The sequence below is a fragment of the Bufo bufo genome, chromosome 5, assembly GCF_905171765.1.
Source record: "Bufo bufo chromosome 5, aBufBuf1.1, whole genome shotgun sequence".
In the NCBI taxonomy this organism is placed as follows: Eukaryota; Metazoa; Chordata; class Amphibia; order Anura; family Bufonidae; genus Bufo; species Bufo bufo.
In genome coordinates, this window is record NC_053393.1 from 56,165,957 (window position 1) to 56,191,626 (window position 25,670).

Genomic DNA, 25,670 nt, shown 5'->3' on the forward strand with positions numbered 1-25,670 from the left:
TAGAGGCTCCCTGTCCTCGTTCCTATCCTTGAACTACCCTAGGAAGACCCTACATAATATAAATGATAATCATGAACAAAAAACATATTATAATCCCTGCACCCCAACGTGTTTATCCCAAAGCAAGGGTTCATCAGGGGGTAATACTGGGAAAGAGATGTTTATATAGCGAAATGTAGGGAATAGATAAAATAGAAGCTATGGGGGGGTGGCCGGATGCCGAGTAAGACGGCTGTGTGAGAATCTTCCCCGCCACTAGCCTACTTTAAAAGTGGCTCAAAGCAGAGAAAGAAGACGGCTAACGTAGTGTCACGGCTGTAAGTGAGCAACTAGAGCATACACAGAAAATAGAGCCACTGACCAGACCCAAACTAGGGAGGATAAAGGGTGACCCCTGTCAGACCCTCAAAGCTTTCCCTATGCTGCTAAGCACATACCCGGATCCTAATGGTGGAACGAGGCATGCCCGCGTACCTAAGACTGATGACCACTGTAACCCCTACAATAGTGGAAGGGGCACGGCCACCGGTGCCCTGCTCAGTATATGGAGGGAACCGTGGTCGCCTCGGATCCGGTCAGAAAACAAACAGATACACTACAATGTCTGCACACTTAGCTGAAGGTGCTGCGGCAGCAGAGAAGACGGATCCAAAGACAGGTGGCAATATCCGGAGTACTTGCTGCAGCAGAACAAAGGTCCATTAAAAAGATAGCATACAAGTGAAGATACTCAAGCAAGAGCTACAACTCAAATGAGAAATATAATCCACACTCTACAAAAGGAGGAGGGGTGATTTAAAGACAGAGGAATCAAACATAGGAGGAACAGCTGGAAGGAAGAAAACAGAAAGTAATGACCTCATCCCAGGGGCGGAGAAACAGAGCAGTGAGAACTCCTCCAAGCTCTGGTAGTGACATCATCACAGGGGTGGAGAAACAGAGCTGTGAGAACGTCTCAAAGCTCTGGTAGTGACACGTAACTATTTGGCTCATACTTAGCTTGCTAAACATCCCAGGCCTGCAGAGATGGTGAGAGGGAGGCAGAAAAAGGCAGAACCTACAAAGATTACATTCTTCTTTCAACCGGCGAGCAATTCCCAAGATGGCGCCCGCACCATACAGAGAGAGGATGACACAGTTACTGAAGAAAGATTGCTATATGTCTCATCGCCCACAAGTGCAGCGAATCCTGATTATCAGACGCCACAAGGCTCATCTAGATCCTGCACACCATAGGGCTCTCCCTCAACCAGGTCAGTCTCATCCCCTAACACAGCCACCGACAGGCTCAACAACCAAAAGCAGTAGCAAACACTGGCGCCGGCATTACTGAAACCAGCATGACAGCCATGTTACAAAAGCTACACAGCTCTATTCAAGCTGACTTTCAAACAACAGTACAAAATTTATATAAAGAAATAAAAGACATAGGGGATAGAATGGCCCATTTAGCGGGTAAAACGGACGGATTTTCTAATGCACACAACTCACAAGTGGATGCGCAGAATGAGTTGTATGATGACATGGGGGCAGTTAAGCTTAAACTGGCAGATCTTGAGGACTGATCCCACCAAAACAATATTAGATTTCGTGAATTCCTGAAACAGTACTAACTGAACAATTAAGGGACTTCCTAATCGACTTTTTTGTCATCCTGCTACCTGACTCTGAACAAAGAGACATGATCATAGATAGGGTACAAAGAACCCCCAAACCAAAACTATCGCCTCTGTCTGCATCTAGAGATGTAATGGTCAGGCTGTATTTTTACCATTTGGCTGCAGCCAGACTGACATTTCTCTGTTTGCAGACCTGTCAGTTGCCACTTTCAACAGAAGACTTCTCTGCAGTAAAGAAAATTCTGAGAAAAAAGGTATCCAATACAGATGGGGCTACTCAGTCAAACTGATAAGCTACAGAAATGGATCATCTCACACTTTACACTCCCCTCAAGCAGCTTCCAAATTGTTGGCCAATTGGTTCCAATTTCCCTCAACGATGGAAAAGTCACTACTGCCAAGCAGGAAAACACCAACCCTAACGAAAGAGTGGACAGTTATTGGATCCTCTAAGTCACCGAAACGTTCACCTGATTGAAGACGTAAAGCTCAAGATGGGAGAAATTGGAAATCCAGGATCCACTTAAACGAAACGTCATTAAATATATTAACACATATCTGTATTTGGACTGCCAGCTAAGTTTTCTTACACAGCTTTTGCTCTCTTTCTGTGCACCACATAATGTTTAATATTTTTTTCACACTACCTGATTAAGGTAGTCTAGGTGGGATCCTTGGGTGGCAATCTAACCCCCCAATGTCACCACCAGACCAGATGAAAAAGCTAAACAAGCTTTACTGAGTGCTTTAGGTTTACTATCTCTCTCAATGAAAGAAGAAATGTACTGTATTTTTCACCCTATAAGACGCACCGACCCATAAGACACACCTAGGTTTTAGAGGAGGAAAATAAGAAAAAATATTTTCCATTAGACCTCAGATCAGACCAGCAATCAGACCCCCAATGTTAATCAGACCTCAGCTTACAGCCCCAATCAGACCCCAATATTAATAAGACCCTCAATCAGACCTCAGATCAGACCCCCAATGTTAATAAGACCCCAATACAACCTCAGACCAGACCCACAATCAGACCTCAGTCCCCAATGTGAATGACCCCCAACCAGACCTCAGCTAATAGTCCCCATATTTATAAGACCTCCCATGCCTCATATCAGCCCCCATGCCTCAGATCAGCCCCCAGCCATGAGCCATTTATCAGCCCGCAGCCTCCAGTAATATATCAGCCCCCAGCCATCTATCAGCCCCCAACCTTCAGCCATATATCAGCCTCATGTCAGCCCCCAGCCATCAGCTTGTCAGCCCCCAGCCATCAGCCTCATGGCAGCCCCCAGCCATCAGCCTCATGTCAGCCCCAGCCTCAGAGCAAATAAAATAAAATAAATCAACTTACCTCTCCCGCTCTGGACGCTGCTGCTCCTCACCTCTAGTGCGCTCTGTCTTCTTCCTGCTGCAGCTGTGCTGTGACCCGACACGCACAGCATAAGTTCACAGAGCACCCTCATGTTGTGCGCAGCCACAGCACAACCGACGAGATCAGGAAGCGGTGAGTACAGAGCCTTCAAGCTTCCCGGTCCTCTGGCACTAATGAGCGCTTCCATAATGGAAGCGCTCATTAGTATTCGCCCCATAAGACATCTTAAGTGCGTCTAATGGGACGGAAAATATGGTACCTTAATGCCCCTATCTCGGCATTAGAAATTGGATTAGTTATTCGGAAACTTAAAATAAATAAATCTCCTGGTCCAGACAGACTCTCAAACGAGTTTTATAAAAAAATGAACCGCCTCCTTATTCCTCATTTACTATTAGTGTTTAACAATGTAATGGACATGGGCAACATACTGCGGGAAATGCTTCATGCCTTAATTGTCACCCTCCCCAAATCAGGGAAATCACCAGATAAAGCAGAAGATTTTCATCCAATATCCCTCCTGAATGGAGATCTGAAAATCTATTTCAAAATACTGGCTGATAGACTAAACATCCTCGCCAAAATTAATAAAAAAAGATCAGGTGGGCTTTATAAAACATAGACAAACTATTGATGGCACCAGAAGATTTGTAGACCTGATTCACTATGTGGAGCAGACTAGAAAAGCTTCTCTGCTTCTATCTTTGGATGCGGAGAAGGTGTTCGACAGAGTCCACTGGGGTTATTTTAAATAGGTGCTTTGTAAATTTGAAATGAATGGCCCCTTTCTTTCTGCTGTGATGGCACTCTATTCCAGCCCATCCGCATCTGTCTTTTCATCATGTTTTTTATCTCAAAGCTTCCCAATTACAAACGGTACAAGACAGGGCTTCCCCTTATCCCCCATGATCTTTGCCCTTATGATTGAACCCCTAGCTGAAACAATAAGAGCTGATCCTTCCATACATGGTATTTGTTTGCGGATGACATTATTCTTATATGCAAAAACCCTGCAGAGTCTCTCCCAGCTATTATCAAGGTACTCACCAACTTTAGTAAGGTTTCATATTATAAAGTGAATCAATCCAAATCATCTATCCTGAATATGGGTCTTCCATCTAAGACAGTATCACAATTAAAATCTGGGTACTCTTTTGGATGGGAAACTCCTGCTCTTTCATATTTAGGCATACACTCACATACCCTGTCTCTAAGCTATTCGAGACCAACTACTTACCCCTTCTTATTGAAATTAAGAAGGAACTGATTAGTTTTAGAACTGGTGGAGTCTCTTGGTTTGGAAAGATAGCAGCTGTCAAAATTCCCAAAATACTATATACCGTATGTTTAGAAATGTTGCCTATTCGCTTATCTAACGCCTTTCTAACAAAGACCCAATCTTTGTTAATGAGATATATTTGGAGCAATAAAGCCCCAAGGGTTAGAGCGGACATACTTTATAAGGAGGTTAAGATGGGGGGTATGGGATGTCCTTCTATTAGCTACTATTATCGAGCTGTCATATTAAACCAAGTAAAACCTCTCTGGTTTCGAGATACATCTAAACACTGGGTAGACATTGATACATACAGTTTAGGTAGACTAGGTACCGTATATCTGCGATATTAGAGGCTGCCACATTATTTCATACTCCACTTATTAACTCTCATCCGACTATAGGAGCAATCATGGATTCCTGGTGGACAGCAGTTATAAAATGTATATTGTTTTCCATGAACTTTCTGGATGCAGGTACTGAATTGCTTAAATCCATCATACTGAACACCAATTTGTCTAATTAGAGATCAAAAGGCATAAGTAAATTATCAGATCTAATCTCAGACAACTGACCTACCAGCTTTGAAAGTTTAAAGAACAAATATTTATTACTACCCTCAGATACTTTTACATATTTACAAGTCAGACATGCTTTGGCTAAGATAATCTGGCCGCTCCTTCAACCACAAGGAAGGGAATATCTTATTGCTATAGGATCCTTATAAATTAAGGCCCTGATCCCCTTGCGAAATATAAAACAAAATGGGTGACTGCTCTCAAAACTACCTTTTCAGAAAATGAATGGCAGGAAGCATACGCTAAGATCTCTATATGCTGAAATCATATTGAACTATCTAGGAAACTGTTATATCAATGGTTTATGGCACCTGCAAGTATGTCCCTGTTTAGCAATGTTCCCAGTTCATGCTGGAGATGTCGGGAAACAAGATCCTTTTTACATATATGGTGGGAGTGCCCATGTATTCGGAGGTTCTGGAAAAGGATTGGGAGACTTCTATCATTTATATGTGGTTTTCCAATAATTCTCGAGGCCCCATTGGCATTATTGAATATCAATGCCGGCCAATTTTCTTTATTCCACAAAACTATCATTTTCCATGTGCTTACTGTAGTGAGAGAACAAATTGCCCATAACTAAAGATCTCCAGCCATACCATCAATGGCCAGGGTAATACAAGGGGTGATCAATAGCTGTTGGTATGAATCCATAATTGCACCTTCACTGGATAACATTGTGGATTTCAAAAATAAATGGAATGTATGGTTATCATTACAGATAAGTGAATTTTTTAAAAATTTGATTCGGCCGGTTCGCCGAATAAAAAAAAAAAAAGTTGGTTAGATCTGAATTCATTCGCAGCCAATCACATTAAAAAACGGCTATTTCCTGGATGCAAAGAACCTTTATAGTGGTGTAGAACACTGTGCCTTGTAGTAACACGCATAGGGAGTCTGCTGTGGTAGTGAAATAATACTGTGAGTCAGTATGCAGATGACAGCTCTTAGAGGGTGTCCGCAGTAAGTCTGTATTGACGTCACTGATTATTTTGTCCTTCCTCTGATCCATCAGGACAATAACCCCCAAAAACGGATCCTGTCTGTTGAGCATCCGCCTTCACTCGTTCAGCATTTGGTCAGTAATCCATCAGTATTGCTACTGCCAAAAAAAACAAGAGTGGATCCAAAACAGAGATGACCGAGTCAACCATTCAAGAACAGCTGGGTTGCTGGTCAAGACACGACTAGATGACAGCGGGAGCTCAGGCCTCTCGCTGCAACTACTGCTGACATGCCCCCTTACTCTGCTGTGACCTGTGCCTGCGCCAGAAACATTTAGACCTCTGCCACTCCTCTGTACAGGGCCTGGCACTTCTCTGTCTGACATACTGTTAGATCAAATAAATAAATAAAAAGGAAATTAAAACACCCCAAAAAAGTCTGTAATTTTCTCACTTCACCACACAACGGCTAATAAGCCCTTTTTTCCCCACTAATACACGCCAAAAAAGGCTCTAATTTTCTCACTTCACCACACAACGGCAAATACTTTTTTTTGTGCCACTTATACACGCAAAAAAAGGCTTTAGAACATATAACTGCAGCGCTGAACGGCAAACATATTTTTCTTTTACCACTAATACACGACAAAAAGGGCTTTAGAACATATAACTGCACCGCTGAACGGCAAACATATTTTTCTTTTACCACTAATACATGACAAAAAGGGCTTTAGAACATATATTTGCACTGCTGAACGGCAAATAGGCCCTTATTTTTTCAACTTATACATGCCACAGAAGGCTTTAGAACATATAACTGCACCGCTGAACGGCAAATATATATTTTCTTTTACCACTAATACACGACAAAAAGGGCTTTAGAACATATAACTGCACCGCTGAACGGCAAATGGGCCCTTATTTTTTACAATTATACACGCCACAGAAGGCTTTAGAACATATAACTGCACCACTGAACAGCAAACATATTTTTCTTTTGCCACTAATACACGACAAAAAGGGCTGTAATTTTCGCACTTAACCACACAACGACTAATAAGCTCTTTTTTCCCACTAATACAAGCCGAAAAATGCTTTAGAATATATAACTGCACAGCACAAGGGCAAATAAGACGTTAAAATATTTCCTTGTAATAAACCCTGTTAATGGCTGTATCAAACAGGACTTGCACCCAATAATAAGAATGGTTTACTGGAATTACAGTGCTGCATAATGGTAATTTGGGTGCCCAGTCAGTGCAGCAAGGTGTAATAGGATTGTTCCTATTACCCAGGTTGTAACCTCCCCTACTGAACCCTGTTCAACATAAATGCTGTGGAATGATTCCTCCCTACCCTTTCCCTACACCTTGAATAATCTTTCCCTGCACCTGTAAAAATTTTTTTTAGCACAATTACGTTTTTTATAGCACTGTCGCTAGCGCCTACTGACGTCTCTCCCTGCACTAAGTACACTGGAAAATGGCAGAATCCAAGATGGCTGAGGCTATTCATAGGGCTGTGACATCACAGGGCTGGCTGCTGATTGGCTGCATGCATGGCATTATGGGTGATTCTGCCTTCCCAGAGTTCCTTGCTCTATGTCCTCACACGTGCAGCAGCCATTTTTGGAAAAAATGCGATTCGTTACCACGAAGCGTGAGGAAATTCGTATTCGGTGCAAATCGAATGTTTACTTAAATTCGGATTGAATTCAACTTCGTCAACTTCGAGTCACTCATCCCTAGTTATCATGTAAATATAACACAATCTCCTTTTGAGAAGAATTAATATACAGTTGCAAGAAAAAGTATGCGAACCCTTTGGAATGATATGGATTTCTGCACAAATTGGTCATAAAATGTGATCTGATCTTCATCTAAGTCACAACAATAGACAATCACAGTCTGCTTAAACTAATAACACACAAAGAATTAAATGTTACCATGTTTTTATTGAACACACCATGTAAACATTCACAGTGCAGGTGGAAAAAGTATGTGAACCCCTAGACTAATGACATCTCCAAGAGCTAATTGGAGTGAGGTGTCAGCCAACTGGAGTCCAATCAATGAGATGAGATTGGAGGTGTTGGTTACAGCTGCCCTGCCCTATAAAAAACACACACCAGTTCTGGGTTTGCTTTTCACAAGAAGCATTGCCTGATGTGAATGATGCCTCACACAAAAGAGCTCTCAGAAGACCTACAATTAAGAATTGTTGACTTGCATAAAGCTGGAAAGGGTTATAAAAGTTTCTCCAAAAGCCTTGCTGTTCATCAGTCCACAGTAAGACAAATTGTCTATAAATGGAGAAAGTTGAGCACTGCTGCTACTCTCCCTAGGAGTGGCCGTCCTGTAAAGATGACTGCAAGAGCACAGCGCAGACTGCTCAATGAGCTGAAGAAGAATCCTAGAGTGTCAGCTAAAGACTTACAAAAGTCTCTGGCATATGCTAACATCCCTGTTAGCGAATCTACGATACGTAAAACACTAAACAAGAATGGATTTCATGGGAGGATACCACAGAGGAAGCCACTGCTAGTCCAAAAAAAACTTTGCTGCAGATTTACAGTTTGCACAAGAGCACCTGGATGTTCCACAGCAGTACTGGCAAAATATTCTGTGGACAGAAGAAACCAAAGTTGAGTTGTTTGGAAGAAACACACAACACTATGTGTGGAGAAAAAGAGGCACATCCACCAACATCAAAACCTCATCCCAACTGTGTAGTATGGTGATGGGGGCATCATGGTTTGGGGCTGCTTTGCTGCGTCAAGGCCTGGACGGATTGCTATCATCGAAGGAAAAATGTATTCCCAAAGCATAGAAGTAAATCAACAACAGAATGGCTTAAACAGAAGAAAATACGCCTTCTGGAGTGGCCCAGTCAGAGTCCTGACCTTAACCTGATTGAGATGCTGTGGCATGACCTCAAGAAAGCGATTCACACCAGACATCCCAAGAATATTGCTGAACTGAAACAGTTCTATAAAGAGGAATGGTCAAGAATTACTCCTGACCGTCTGATCTGCAACTACAGGAAATGTTTGGTTGAAGATATTGCTGCCAAAGGATGTTCAACCAGTTATTAAATCCAAGGGTTCACATAATTTTTCCACCTGCATTGTGAATGTTTACATGGTGTGTTCAATAAAAACATGGTAACATTTAATTCTTTGTGTATTATTAGTTTAAGCAGACTGTGATTGTCTATTGTTGTGACTTAGATGAAGATCAGATCACATTTTATGTAGAAATCCATATAATTCCAAAGTGTTCACATACTTTTTCTTGCAACTGTATACTCCAATCCAAACCATCAACAAGAAGTTTGTGATACCTATGGTTAGACTGTCCTGTATTGCAATATCTCCTTTGTAGCATTTAATTTGATTTCCTGGACCAACAAATGTTGCATTTCTTGTTTGTATCTTTAGGTAGTATGAACTACTGTATTTATTTATTTTTTGGACTTTCCTATTCTTTTTGTCGCACTTTATTACTACAAAATACCTCAAACGATTGTCTATGTGTTTTGCAATTGTAACAACTTTTCTCAATAAAAATCTAAGTTACAAAAAAAAAATTGTTATCTAATCTAAGCAAACACCTTCAATTGCTTTTCAATGCCTTTTGTCTCAAGATAACGCGATGAGTTAAGAAATTTGAGTTAAGAGCTGGAGTGCTAACCCTGCTCCATCTGTAGGTGAAAATAACATGACAGACTCCCTTTAATTCATCCAACTCCTTAAAAGGTTCTCTAAGATTAGAGAAACATGGATACTTTCTTCCTTATAAGTATAGTCCATTTTTTGGCTTGTTTTTTCGAGACCTACTCTCAGCGTGGCCGGATCCGTGGTGGTAAGCATACTTACCTGGTCCCTGCTGCTGAGATCAGGCTCTAATCAAACACCCCTTTGCGCTGCTTGTCCCGGGTGTACCCACATCAATATAATGTTTGACGCAGGTTACATAACCACTGTGGCCAATCATTTGACTCAGGTACAGCTGGGACTAGAGATGCATTCAGGGGAAAAATTAAGCCAGAACCCAGTGGCGGGGACCAAGTAAGTATGCTCCCCACTGAAGGTCCGGCCACACTTTTGGGGTACAGGGGTGGTTCTAGCTTTGTTAGAAAGAGACTGTCAGGTACTATATAATATTGGATTTTCATTTTTTACAATAATCATGGGATAACTCCTTTAACAGAAACCAGACTGTATTATAATCAGTGGGGTCTGTCAGGTTCTATTGGTGCCCAGCATATGAGGGATCTGGGACTGTCGTTAGTTTGACTTTTCTGTTCCTGTACTGGCAGGCAGATGTGATCCCAGCCTAAGCTGCCGACTGTTACCCTAGACCAGGTGTAGAGAATACACCATTTCCAAAATAGATTACTATACAGACAGCTGCAATCAGCTTATTTTATCTCCTCTAGGTACGCCGGAGACTTGGGAACATTGCATAATTTAAATGCATTTATTCCTCATGAGATTATTCTAATCTTTTACCTCTTAAATTAGTAATTAAAATTGGGCTCTAAACAAAATACTAAAGTCTGAACTGCTAGGTGACGCGGATACAGCCGCGTCATCTAGGAAGCTATCTTATGACTACCCCTTGAGAAAGCTGATGGCGAAACGCACGTTAGAGTGTCTTGGTGGTTTAACCAGAGGCTGGACACAATCATTTGGTTGATACTATATAGATATCTGCCTATATACCGCACTTTGTATTATACTGCATCGCTTATTGTTTACATGTTATTTGATCTGTACTATTTATAGCCATACCATTAGGCTGTGTGTATAATACTTATTTATCGACTCTTGAATCTGCACTTTATAGTACCTCCCTAAAAATACTTTTTGCACTTGCACTTTATTGCGTTTATCGTGCTGTGTGGTCACAGCCACTGTGTTGGTGTTTTTAACCTTTTTTAATTTATTTGTGTATGCCAATCATGTCTGTAATGCATATTTAATAAACATTTTATACTATAATCATGATGGATGTGTGATTAGCTTGTTATTTATTACTAGCAGAATGTCTCTTCTTCGCATGGGTATATTTCTTTTATTTCATTTAATGTTTGTATGTCGTTAAAAGATATCAACAGTATTCACTATAGCAGTGACATCTACATTACTCCGCCCCTTTAACAGTGACCTCCACAGTGTTCGCCCCTTTATTAGTGACCTCCACAGTACCTCGTCTCGTTAACAGTGATTTCCACAATAATCTGCTTCCTTAACAGTAGCCTGCACAGAGCTCCGTTCCCTTAAAATGTGACCTCCACAAAACCCCGCCCCTTAACAGTGACCTTTACAGCACCCCGCCCCTTAACACTGACCTCCATAGCGGACTGTCCCCTTAACTGTGACCTCCATCGTTCCTTGCCCCCTCAACAGAGACCTCCACAGTGCCCGCCCCTTTAACAGAGACCTCCACAGCATCCCGCCCCCTTAACAGTGACCTCCACAGCAGCCCACCCCTTTAACAGTGACCTCCACAGTGGCCGCCCCTTTATTAGTGACCTCCACAGTACCCCATCTCCTTAACAGTGATTTCCACAACTACCTGTCCCCTTAACAGTGGCCTCTACAGAAATCTGCCCCTTAACACTGACCTTCACTGCGGACCGTCCCCTTAACTGTGACATCCAGAGCAGCCTGACCCTAGGGTGGCCAGAGGTCTGGTTTTAGGCCAGACAGTACGTCTTTCAGACTCCCTTTCCTCCGTCCGGCACAGGGCATGGACGGACACAGGGATGTCCTTTTGAACAGCTCACTCTCAGACAGCCGCACTGTGCTGTCTGAGCGTGAGCTGCAGGGAGAAAGTCACCCTCCCTCCCACCTCTGCAGCTGACAGAAGTTGATTTTTGCCTTTATTTTTTTAATCCCCATCAGCTGTAGAGTGGGGGGGGGGGGCGTGGCCTAACCGGGGGCTTAGCGGGACCTGGGGGCGAGGTTTTTAAGTCCATCTTTTGAGGGTGGCCTGAATGACCACCCTACCTATCCCCTGAACTGTGACCTCAACAGAACTCCGCTCCCTTAACAGTGTCATCCACAGCGCCCTGCCCCTTTAAAGCTGACCTACAGCAGTGAAGAAAAATGGCTGGGTTGTTATGGAAACCTGGAATAAAACTGTGTGTATGTGGAAAATAAGGGCCTGCGAGCTTCTATTGGCTGATATGGGTCATATTGACCAGTCTTCTATCGGCTAAAGCATTTTTTGGGAATATCTCAGGAATGGTACGTGCTAGAGAGCTTCCTAGACACCTGATGTACCTGTGTGCCAAATTTTGTGATTGTAAATGCGACGGTGCGGATTCCTTTAGCGGACATACATACACACACACTTACTTCTATTGGTGTTCTATTCTATGGTGTATATGGGTTGATTAAAGGTGGGGATATAGGTCTGGTGTTTATACAAAATACTGAGACAAAGTAACATGGTAGAAATTCCCAGACAGAGTAAGGCCTCTTTCACACTACCGTTTTTTTTTTTTCCGTTTTGCGGGCCGTTTTTTGTGTTCCGTGTACGGTCTGTATACGGAACCATTCATTTTAATGGTTCCGCAAAAAATGTACTCCGCATGCATTCCGTTTCCACATTTCCGTTTTTCCGTTCCGTTGAAGAACGGAAACGGAAACACAACGGAAACAAAAAAAAACGGAACAAAGGATCCGTGAAAAACGGACCGCAAAACACTGAAATAGCCATACGGTAGTGTGAAAGAGGCCTAAGACATGGTGACATTTTACAAACTCCCAGACGGACTAAGACATGAAGACATTGTTAATATATCAGGCTGACCACACAAGTCAGGGTAGAACTGCAAACACACTGGTCCGTAGAAAGTACCCTGCACACAGGATTCCTGGAGACAGACTGCCCCCAGGCACACAGCTCACAGGTCTAAATAAGAGGGTGATTGGAACACCTGACCACCTGATATTCAGACAAACAGACTAGGGAAACATTAACCCTATTTGAAAACAGGGAGCACACAATTCACAGGGTACTGTTAACATTACAGAAGACTGCAGCCAGCACGCACCATGCAAGCAACCAGCATACACGGGAATGAGAACTGCAGCCAATACGCAAGAGCACAGGCAGTCAGCCTACATGGCAACTCAGTGTCACAGTAAACTGCAACGTGATACACACAAGACATGGGGAGTACACAAATTCACAGGACACAGTTCACACACTATAAGGCCGCAGCCAGCACGCAGCACCCAAGCAACCAGCATACATGAGTGATGGCCCACAGCCAGTAAGCACACATGCAGCCAGCCTCAGTGGGAACAAGTGTCACAGTGAACTGCACTGTGAGACTGTCTCACCCAGGAAGAAGTTCAGCGGAGTCTTAAAAAGATTGAAATAGACAAATTGTCGGAACCAGATGGCATACGCCCCCGTATCCTAAGATAATTAAGTAATGTCATAGCCAGACCCTTATTTCTGATATTTAAGGACTCTATATTCATAGGGATTTTTCTACAGCAGCAAACTTCGGCACTCCAACTGTTATGAAACTACAACTCCCAGCATGCTCCTTCCACTTGTGTGGGAGTTTAGAGAACAGCCAAGCAAGTGTGCATGATAGGAGATGTAGTTTCACAACTCCAGGAGTGCCGGAGGTTGCTGACCCCTGTTCTATATGATTGGCGCTTAGCAAATGTGGTGCCAATATTCATGGTCTAGAATGTATTTCTAGAATGTAATAATATTACAGGTTACAGTTATTAGATTTCTGGAGAAGGATAATTGATCCAGGGAGTTATTCTGATTGCCTGATTGGAGTCGGAAAATAATTTTTTCCCCTTAAATGAGGAAAATTACAAGTACAAGGGGGGTGGGGGATGATCTGTGGGGTTGCCCAAGGTCCACTCCCATTAATATTAACCTCTTCCCGTCACACTAACGCCGATCGGCGTCAGTGCGGCGGCTCCCTCAGGTCACACTAACGCCGTGAGACCCGAGATTTGCTGTGAACAGCGGCGCGCTGTTCGGAAGTTATACTACAGCCTGCCAGCGATGATCATTCACTGGCAGGCTGTAGATGTTAAAATAATCGCATCAGAAAGGTATATCAGACGCTGTTTTGTTAACAGCGTCTGATATACCTGCTACCTGGTCCTCTGGTGGTCCCTTTTGCTTGGATCGACCACGAGAGGACACAGGCAACTCTTTAAGTAGCACCAATCACCACACTACACTACACCCCCCCTGTCACTTATTAACCCCTTATTAACCCCTGATCACCCCATATAGACTCCCTGATCACCCCCCTGTCATTGATCACCCCCCTGTAAGGCTCCATTCAGACGTCCGTATGTGTTTTGCGGATCCGCGGATCCACGGATCCGCAAAACACGGACACCGGCAATGTGCTTTTTGCAGATCCGCACATTGCCAGAACTATATAGAAAATGTATTTTCTTGTCAGCAATTGCGGACAAGAATAGGACATGTTCTATATTTTTGCGGAACGGAAGTGCGGACCTGGAAGTGCAGATCCGCAATTCCGGATCCGAGCGGGACAAAGTCTGTCCCCATAGAAATGAATGGGTCCGCAATTCCGTTCAGCAAAAACACCGTAAAATCGCTGCGGCGCTATAAAGATCACTTTTGAGGGGCATGGCGAGTTCATAGAAGATTTTTTTTTTGCCACAAGTTAGCGGAAATTGTTTTTTTCTTTTCTCACAAAGTCTCATATTCCACTAACTTGTGACAAAAAATAAAATCTTACATGAACTCACCATAGCCCTCATGGAATCCAAATGTGTAAAAATGCCCTGTGAAATCCTAAAAGTACTCATTGGAATTTTGGCACCTTTGCGCATCTTGGCTGCAAAAAAAGTGTCACACATGTGGTATCGCCGTACTCAGGAGAAGTAGGGCAATGTGTTTTGGGGTGTATTTTTATATATACCCATGCTGGGTGAGATAAATATCTCTGTAAATTGACAACTTTATATAAATTTTTTTAAAAGGTTGTCATTTACAGAGATATTTCTCACACACAGTATGGGTATATGTAAAAATACACCCCAAAACACATTGCCCTACTTCTCTTGAGTACGGAGATACCACATGTGTGACACTTTTTTGCAGCCTAGGTGCGCAAAGGGTCCCAGATTCCTTTTAGGAGGGCATTTTTAGACATTTGGATTCCAGACTTATTCTCACACTTTAGGGCCAATAAAATGCCAGGGCAGTATAAATACCCCACAAGTGACTCCATTTTGGAAAGAAGACCCCCCAAGGTATTCCGTGAGGGGCATGGCGAGTTCATAGAAGTTTGTTTTTTTTTGGCACATTTTTTTTTATTACACTTTTTTTTTTTTATTACACATTTTTTACAATTACAAAAAAAATATATAAATTTTATTTAGCCTCTATTTCTGAAGGGATTTGAACTCACAACTTCTACATTACAGCCAAGAATGTTGACCACTGCACTATAGAGCTGCATGGCCAGTTACTATAAAAAAAAAAAAAAGGAATACTTAAGACTAGTAATTATTCCTATACAGCAGAAGTCTCATATTTATTTATTAAAATTAAATTTAGTAACCGGCCATTCAGCTCTATAGTGTAGTGGTTAACTTTCTTGGCTGTAATGTAGAAGGTTGTGAGTTCGAATCCCACCAGAAAATTTTCAGGAATAGAGACTAAATTAGATTTGAATGCACTGGGTGTCCCAGTGTATTCCCCATATACTGACTCCATATAAGGACATAGCTATATATGGAGTGAGAACAGGGACTCCTAAGCCGAACTAGTGTCCCGACACCCTCTCCTCTTCAGAGCAGGGGGTGCCTGGTTTAATGCTCGGGTTCTCCCATTGACTTCCATTGTGCTCGGGTGCTCTGTAGACTTTGGTGCTCGACCAACACTACTCTACATCTATTTATCTATGTCTGTCTCTTAGTGTTGGGCGAGCATGTTCTGCCGAACACTAATTTTACTCGAGCATCGTGATGCTCGGCACATCGCAGTGTTCGGCCGAACACCGCGTGTGCTCGAGCGCGATACTGGAGTCTCCTCCCCGCACGTTTGTCGGATGCTACGCAGCCAAAAAACATGCACGGAGGTCCTGCCACTCACTGTAATGCCGTAGCCATGTTGGCTACTGGCATTACAGTGATTGGCTGTCTGGAACGCGTCATCGGGTGCTATATAGCACCCGATGACACGTTTTCGGATCAGTCTTAGTCAGGGAGAGCTGTGCTGAAGAAGGGACAGATAGTGTAGGGAGTCAAATAGTAATATTTTAGTGAAAAAACTTGTTAGAGACCCAAAAGTCCTTTTAAGGACTATTGTTGTATCTGGCTGCAATATATATTATAAGCGCAACCTGCGCTAAATTGCATGCAATTGTTAGTGCCGCTTTCTATAGTGACACAACCTCTGCTACATCTTTTATTTTACATTTGCGCAGCCTAAATATCTGTGACATTTAGTGCAATTGTTTGACCGCTGGTGACAGCGACATTATTTGCGCTATACCTCCTGTATAACGTTTGCACACCCTAAATATCAGTGACATTCATTCAGTGTAATTTTTTTATTAGCCACTGGTGACAGCGACATTACTTGCTCTATACCTCCTGTATAATGTTTGCGCATCCTAAAATTATCTGTCACATTCAGTGTACTTTTTTCATAGACGCTGCAGACAGCGACATTATCTGTGCTACGTCTCCTGTTTAATATGTGCACATCCTAAAATTATCTGTGGCATTCTGTGTACTTTATTTGCGCTTTATTTGCACTTTATTTTACTTACAAAACCTGCGCTACTGTACGTGTGACATACTTGCAAGCATATATACCATAATATATACCTTAATATGCGCAAGGCGAACAGTAAGGGACGGGGAAGTGGACTTGCTGCTGATGGTGCACGCAGAGGAACTGTGCCTGCTGTCAGAGCACAAGAAACACACTCATCCATGATACCTAGCTTCATGTCCCAGTTTGCAGGGCGGCGCAGGACACCACTCTCGAAGTCAGACCAGTGCGACCAGGTGGTCGGTTGGATTGCAGCAGATAATGCATCCAGTCAGTTAAGCACCACCCTGTCTTCCACAAAGTCCAGTCTCAGTAGCCAAGAGTCTGGTCAGTAGAATCCTCACCCTGATACTCCTTCCTCCCACCATGGAGAGTCTTGGCAAACAAGTGATCCCACACTTGGATATTCCGAGGTGCTCTTTTCATCGCCATTCCTTGATTTGGGCCTCTCAACAAGCCCGCTTGAAGAGGCACATGAGGAGATATTGTGCCCTGATTCCCAAACTCTTGAGCATCCACAGTCACAAGAAGATGACGGTGGGGAACGGCAATTAGTGTTTCATGAGGTGGATGATGATGATAAGACACAGTTGCCAATAAGTCAACCGCAATTAGTGTCTCAAGAGGTTCATGATGAGGATGAGACACAGTTGTCAATAACTGAGGTTGTTGTTAGGTCAACAAGTCAGGAGGATAACTAGAGTGAGGAAGTGGAAGAGGAGGTGGTGGACGATTAAGTCACTGACCCAACCTGAGAAGGTGGCAAGTCGAGCGAGGACAGCAGTACAGAGGGGGAGAGATCCTTAGCACTACAACAGGGTGGAAGAGGAAGTGGGGTGGCAAAAGGCAGAAGGTGGGCCACACCAAACAGGCCCGCAAATGTTCCCCGGAGCACCCTCATGCGGCAATCTCCCTTGCCAAGGGGTAGGTGTTCCGCAGTCTGGCCTTTTTTGACGAAAGTGCGGACGATAAAAGAATTTTCATTTGCAACCTGTGCCATACCAAAATGAGCAGGGGCGTGAACACTAGCAACCTCACCACCACCAGCATGATCTGCCACATGGCTTTAAAGCACCCTAATAGGTCGGCCGAATGCCTGGGTCCACAATCAGTGCCGGCGGGCCACACCAATGCCTCCTCTTCCACTGTGTTATGTGCTGGCCAATCCCCTGTCCAAGACGCAGGCCAGGATGCCTCCCGCCATGCGCCTGGATCTTCACAAGCACCATCAGCTAGCACATCCACTTCTGTGTCCCAGAGCAGCGTACAGATGTCTATACCCCAGGCCTTTGAATGAAAGCGCAAATACTCAGCCACCCACCCACAGGACATAGCACTAAATGCGCACCTTTCCAAATTGCTTGCCATAGAAATGTTTTGGCCAGGGACACTACATTTCCCTGACGGCACACTGGGTGAAATTTGTGGAGGCCGTGAGCGAGTCATACCCTGGGATGGCAAAGGTGCTACTGACGCCAAGAATTGCGGGCCCTACTTCCATCAGGGCTTCCGCCACCACCTACATTAGTGGCTGCAACCCCCCTTCTCCTCCTCTGCCGCCTCCTCCTCCACTTCCACCTCTGAATTATCATCTTGCAGCACCAGTCAGACATCAGTCAGTAGCAGGAAGCAGTGTAGCACTGCAGTGGGGAAGCGGCAACAGGTCGTGCTTAAACTGATCTGCTTTGGTGACAAACAGCACACCGCCGCAGAGCTGTGGCAGGGGATAAGAGACCATAGTGAGCTGTGGCTCTCACCACTCAAACTAGAACCAGGCATGGTTGTGTCTGATAATGGCCGTAACTTTTGTGGCGGCTTTAGAGCTCGGCAAGCTCACACACATACCATGCCTAGCCCACGTGTTCAAGCTAGTGGTTCAGCGGTTTTTCAAAACCTACCCCAATTTTCCTGAGCTACTGGTGAAGGTGCGCCGCATGTGCGCCCATTTCCGCAAGTCATCGACAGCTTCCACCAGTCTGGCATTGCTGCAGCAGTGCTTGCAATTGCCAGCTCACCAACTGTTGTGCGTTGTGAGCACACGCTGAAACTCCACGTTCCACATGTTGGCCAGGCTTTGTGAGCAGCAGAGGGCAGTAGTGGAATACCAGCTGAAACATGGTCGTCGCCTTTCCAGTCAGCTTCCGCTCTTCACAAGCAATGATTGGGCATTGATGTCTGACCTCTGTGAGGTTTTAAGCAACTTTGAGGAATCAACACAGATGGTGAGCGGCAATAACGCTATTATCAGCGTAACCATACCACTTCTGTGTCTACTCAAACGCTCGCTGCTCACAATTAAGGCGTATGCTTTGTATGTGGAAGAGGTGGAAATGGGGGAAGACAGTACACAGGGTGATAGCCAGACCACCCTCAGTTCGTCTTCTCAGCGCAAATTGGATGATGAGGAGGAGGAGCAGGAGAAGGTTGCCTCCGCTACAGAGGGTAGTACCGATTGAAGTTTTATTCCATCTGTTCAGCGTGGATGGATAGAAGAGGAGGAAGAAAATGAGGAAATTGAGAGTCATCCTCCTGATTAGGACAGCGAAGTATTGTCTGTTGGGACTCTGGCACACATGGCTGACTTTATGTTAGCCTGCCTCTCCCATGACCCTCGCGTTGTACGCATTTTGGCCAACACCGATTACTGGTTGTTCACCCTTCTCAACCCCCGCTACAAAGAAAACTTCTCATCTCTTTTTCCTGTGGTGGAGAAGATAAGCAAAATGACACAATACCAGAAGGTCCTTGTGGAAAAATTGCTCCAAAAATTTTCAGCTGACAATGCTGGCGGCAGAGTCTGTAGTTCCTTGGCAACCGAGGAGGGGATACGAGTGGAACACACAGTAGTGCCAACAGAGGCAGGGCAACACTCACCAGCACCCTCAACCTGATGCGCGGCCTAGTGTCACAAGAAGGTAAAAATCTTGGAAGATGGTGAAGGAGTACGTAGCAGACCGTGTCAGCGTCCTCAGTGATCCCTCTGTGCCTTACAACTATTGGGTGTCCAAGCTGGAAACGTAGCATGAACTGGCGCTCTACGCCTTTGAGGTCCTGGCCTGCCCCGTCGCCAGCATTTTGTCAGAGCGTGTATTTAGTGCTGCTGGGGGCATAATAACTGATAAGCGCATCCTCCTGTCAACTGAAAATGCTGATCGGTAGACTCTTATCAAAATGAACAAGGCCTGGATTGCCCCTGACTTCTCAACTTCACCAGAGGAAAGCGGCTGAACATAAACGCACTTTAAATGTGGCTTTTATGGTGTATTGAATACACTGTATTCCCATGCATCCCTTCCACCACTAAAAAGGGTACATGGTTCAATCTCCCTTTTCTCGTCCTCCTCCTCCATCATATCAACATGCTTATTAGGCTGCCTTTGCTTCTAATGTTTTAGAAGGTCAGCTCAGCAGCAGGCCCTCACACATAGTTTTAGAGGGTCACCAGCAGGCCCTCGCCCATAATGTTTTTGAGGGTCACCAGCAGGCCCTCACCCCTAATGTTTTAGAGGGTCAGCTCAGCAGCAGGCCCTCACCCCTAATGCTTTAGATGGTCAGATCAGCAGCAGGCACTCGCCCCTAATGTTTTAGAGAGTCAGCTCAGCAGCAGACCCTCACCCCCAGTGGCGTAGGGATCGCCATAGCAACCATAGCAGTGGCTATGGGGCCCTACGCCACTGGGGGCCCGTCCGGGCCGCCTTCTGTTGATTTATTTTTTATTTTTACACACACTACAAACAGCAGCCAGGCCCGAGCTGCGGACCGCCCGCCCACTACACTAATGTAGTGGGCGGGGCGCGGGCGGTCCGCGGCTCAGGCTTGGCTGGGGAGGAATCAGGACACGCAGGGCCGGGCCGACACAGAGGCTGGGGAGGCTCCAGCCAGGCCACTGAGTAAGGAAGATCCGATCATATTCTAACCCCCAGGCGTTCCCATGGTGATGGGGACGCTTGCCTGGGGGTTAGAATATACCATCGGATCTGAGTTTTCACGCTCTCAGTGAGAGCGTGAAAACTCAAATCCGATGGTATATTCTAACCCCCAGGCGTTCCCATGGTGACAGGGACGCTTGCCTGGGGGTTAGAATATACAGGGCCACGCCGTTCACAGGAGCACATTTATAAACTAATTAGTAACTTGAACTTTAATCATTGACAGTGCTGAATGCTGATCTCTTTACTTGCATTGGATATCTTACTCTGTCTAAGCTCCGGTAACGGTAACAGCAGGCAGTGCGGGGGGCGGCGCTCACTCACTGACGTCACACGCCTGCTCCTCCCACTAGGCGGCGCAGGCGTATGACGTCAGTGAGTGAGCGCCGCCCGCCCGCACTGCCTGCTGTACCGTTACCAGAGCTAAGGTATCCAATGCAAGTAAAGAGATCAGCATTCAGCACTGTCAATGATTAAAGTTCAAGTTACTAATTAGTTTATAAATGTGCTCCTGTGAGCGTCGGGGAGGGGGATCTGTGGATGGCACTATTTAGGGGAGGGGGATCTGTGGATGGCACTGTTTAGGGGAGAGGGATCGTGGATGGCACTGTTTAGGGGAGGGGGATCTGTGGATGGCACTGTTTAGGGGAGGGGGATCTGTGGATGGCACTGTTTAGGGGAGGGGGATCTGTGGATGGCACTATTTAGGGGAGGGGGGATCTGTGGATGGCACTGTTTAGGGGAGGGGGATCTGTGATGGCACTGTTTAGGGGAGAGGGATCTGTGGATGGCACTATTTAGGGGAGGGGATCTGTGGATGGCACTGTTTAGGGGAGGGGGATCTGTGGATGGCACTGTTTAGGGGAGGGGGATCTGTGGATGGCACTATTTAGGGGAGGGGGATCTGTGGATGGCACTGTTTAGGGGAGGGGGATCTGTGGATGGCACTGTTTAGGGGAGGGGGATCTGTGGATGGCACTGGGGGGGCCCATAAAATTATTTTTGCTATGGGTCCCATGCATTTCTAGCTACGCCCCTGCTCACCCCTAATGTTTTAGATGGTCAGATCAGCAGCAGGCCCTCGCCCCTAATGCTTTAGAGGGTCACCAGCAGGCCCTTGCTCCAATAGTTTTTGAGGGTCACCATCAATCATAATTTTTCAAGGCTGTGTATTATGCCCTCCTTATGTGTAATGTGTTATAAAGGGTGTATTGTAGTGCCGATTCCTTGTAATTTTTGTCAGCCCTTTCACTTAGTGCATAGGCTTTATAAGTGTAGGAGTCCCACTACCTGAACAATTGTACCACAATGTGAATGAGGCCCTCCTTTGTGTGATATACAGGTTGTATCGGAGTGCTTCTTCCTTGTAATTTTTGGCAGCACTTGCACTTTATATACAAGTAAATATACAGGAAAGAATGTTTTCTAACAATTTTTCCTGGGAGTCCAAGATGCATCCAGACATCCTCCCCAAGCTGTTCCCGGACCATTTCAGTGGTGTTTCCATCAATTTCTGACCTTTTACTATGAACCAGACACCCTCCCTTCTTCACAGCAGGGGGTGCCTGGTTAAATTCTCTGGCTCTCCTATTGACTTACATTGTGCTTGGGTGCTCGGTAGAGCACCCGATCATCCCAAAGTGTTCTACTCGAGCACTGAGCACTTTGGTGCTCGACCAACACTACTGTCTATATATCTAAGGTCCATCTTATATCTAATTATCTATCTATCTATCTAACTCATGTCCATCTAATATCTATCTGTCTATCTGTCATCCAATAATTATCTATCTTATACTTATCTATCCATTTAAAGAGGCTCTGTCACCCGTTTCAAGCCTACCCTACCAGGCATATAGCATGGTAGCGCTGATGACACAGATAAAAACCATGCCTTTATTTCTCATGTAGTAGGTCCGGTATGCTCAAAATAGAAAAAAAGTAGCAGCAATTGTGAATCTATAGCAAAAAGTCTCTATGGTGGTGGTGCCCTCAGTGTTGGATACCAGTCTGTATCATCCCCAAATCATCCAGAATAAAAAAAAAACTGCCGCACTCGCCGGTCTTCAATTCATGGTAGGTCCGGTATGGCCGAAAAAGCAACTTTTAAAAATACTGTATATAATGGACTGAGTATGCCTTATTGTTGAAAGTTAAAATGTAACTTTTATTTCTATCTAATAAAATAAATGAGACACTAAATGAAGTCAATTACTGCACTATTTAGAGGGTAAGCAAGGTATATGGTGACATATATGGCCTGATGTTGTTCCTTATATAGAGGGGGGTGGCCTAATGGTAGATGATGAGGTGGGTAACTCTCTCCCTAAACACTTTCCCTGTGTCTACTAGTCTATGGGCAAGGAATCCCTCAATGGCTGTGATCGGAGCAGCCGCCCTGAGAAGGGCGACCCCCAGCCTCTGGAACCTCGGGCCTGTGCTAAAGTTCCCTCTTAAAAATATGCAAATGAGGAATTTGAGCACTCGGAGACGGGCTTATGCCTTCCGAGAACTGCTTCTGCGACAAACCCGTTCCTTGCAAATGCCGGCCTTCTGCACCTAATCACACGGGTTTAACGCTGATGTCCTGCGCATGTGCACTTGCATCCGTGCCGATGCATGCGCAGTGGATCTTTACCTTCCTTCCTGGCTTGTGTGTATGTCCAGTGCGCACGCGCCATCATAGAAACGAGTGCGCAGGTGCGGGATATCAGCACTAGATCGGCGGGTCTAGCGCTGTCAATCAAAGTACATGGAGGTATGATTAGGTGTCGAAGGCATTTGCAAGGAACGGTAGCGTCGCAGAAGCAGTGCTCGGAAGGCATAAGCCCGCCTCCGAGTGCTCGAATTTCTCATTTGGATATTTTTAAAAGTTGCTTTTTTGACCATACCGGACCCACTACATGAGAAATAAAGGTATAGTTTTTGTCTGTGTCATCAGCCCTACCAGGCTATATGCCTGTAAGGGTAGGCTTGAACCAGGTCACAGAGCCTCTTTAATTATCTAGCTATCTATTTATCTAGTGCCCATCTAATATGTATTAATCTTATACTTATCTATCCATTTAACATATATTATCTAATATATATCTAGAAATATATATACTGTACATAAATTGAACATGTTCTAAGTACCTATCTACACAAAAGAAGAATATATGTCTTCCCATAAGTTCACTCCATTGTGTTCCTTAATGTTAATGGTGGTGTGTGCTTACAGACGCACAGGTGTGTAATTGCACCTGACCTAGAAGAAGCCCATTCATAATTAACATCTCCCTCTGATGCCCATGAATACTTAATCCATGTCCTTACCTGTTGAATGCCTTCCCAGCTTCAGCATCCTCAGTGATCTCATGAGTCTCAGAACCTGCACTATCCTCCCCACATTCTCAAGGTCGGTTCTCTCCCCAAACCAGGTTTCCACCACCAGTGTGATGTAGAAGGGCAGGATAGCAATCAGGTCTATCATGTTAACCACACTCATCATGAAATGGCATTTGTCCCTCACACATAGAAACCTGAGAACTAACTCCACTGTAAACCAGGTGACACAGACATATTCCAAGATATTTAAGAGAGGTTGGTCTATCGTGCTGACCTCAGAGGAGATCAGCACCATGTTAGCTATGGAGACCACCACAAAAGTCATAGAAACCGTGCCAAAGGTCTTAGCTGCTACTGAAGATCCAGGCTTCTCCAGGACATCCCAGAGCTTCTGTCTCAAGTTTTCAAATGGAACTCCTGTGAAGTCATCTTCTTCTGACTCAAGCTCCTCCTGGTCCTTCTTAATGTCCAAGGTCTCAGTCTGTAGTTTCTTCCTGAAGTACCTGTCCCTGCAGCAGTGGTCAATGCTCAACTCATCAATCCCCCAGTACTCAATCTCCTGGAGAAAGGACACTGCACACAGCTGCTCCATGATGTGCAGACGTCCAGTCTTGTAGTAGTTAATGATGTACTCGAACATCTGGGAGCTCCGGTCAAAGAAATACTCATTGTCCATCAGGTTAGCGTCATCACACAGGTCATACACCTCATCCCTTCCTGAAGTTGCCAGCTTCCCCAGCCGTGTCTGTGGGTGACTGGATAGGGTTTGCAGAGAAAGGACGAATCTGCTGCCCCCCACATTGATGGTGAAATGATCTCGGGGGGCTGCAGAACAATCGCTGTAGAAGACGCTGGAGTCCAGGGACAGAGCAGAATCCGAATCTCCCATGGCAGAGAAAGACATCTTCTGCTTCAGGTTTCTGATGTGAGGACGTGGGGGCTTCCTGAGACCCTCATCATCATCAGATTGAGGTGGGACATCGGAGCAGAATAAGTGCGGGAGCATCGGTCCTGGACACCCGAGGTGCTGAGCAAATGTTCTCCTGCCTGCCTGCTGCTCTCCAGTCTTGACTGCCTGCTCCTCACAGAGTCTGCTGCCTACCGCTGCTCATGGAGGCATGGGGATCGCCTCTTCTGTCTTGGCCGCCTCCTCCCTTTGCTGTTGGAAAGTTCTCTAGACCGAAGTGAACATCAGACTCCTCTATCACCGGCTCCTGTTCATATGGCTGGAGGATGGTGGGGGCTTTCAGCACCTGCAGAGGTGGCAGCCTTCTGTGTGATGGTCTTCTGCAGACTGGACATCCTCTGGGCTCGGGTGACTGTTCTTCTTGCTTTCAGCACTCTGTGAGGGGGTCAAGGTTAAAATCTTTTCAGCTGTCTTACAGTGGGCATGGTTTATGGGATTTTAGCCTCCTTTCCATAGAAAGCAGTCTGTGTTGTTTGCAGCACCATCAAAATGGACAAGATTTGACTGTTTTCAGTACCCTCAAAGTGGACAGGAAGGTGTCTCTGCTTTCAGCAACCTCAGACTGGAAAAGGGTTCTCTGCTTTTAGCACCCTCAGATTGGGGAGGTTGTCCTCTTTCAGCACCCTCAGGGTGTACAAGGTTTCTATGTTTTTAGCACCCTCAGATTGGGCAGGGGTTCTCTGCTTTTAGCACTCTCAGAGTGGACAGGGTGTCTTTGCTTTTTAGCACCCTCAGATTGGACAGGGTGTCTCTGATTTTAATTTTCAGCAGCTTCAGAATGGGCTGGGTGTCTGCTTTCAGTACTTTCAGAGTAGACAGGGGTTATCTGGCTTCAGCA

The 25,670-nt window shown here is 45.0% G+C and overlaps 1 protein-coding gene across 1 annotated transcript in view; it reads right to left on the bottom strand.

The window, feature by feature from the left end:
* Nucleotides 1–24,871, bottom strand: part of KCNV1 (potassium voltage-gated channel modifier subfamily V member 1) — a 125,189-nt gene extending 100,318 nt beyond the window's left edge. Inside the window, exon 1 of the mRNA XM_040433841.1 lies at nt 23,854–24,871. Within this exon, the coding sequence (XP_040289775.1) occupies nt 23,854–24,871 (1,018 nt within the window). The remainder of the gene's footprint in view (nt 1–23,853) is intronic.
* Nucleotides 24,872–25,670: the final 799 nt, after the last annotated feature.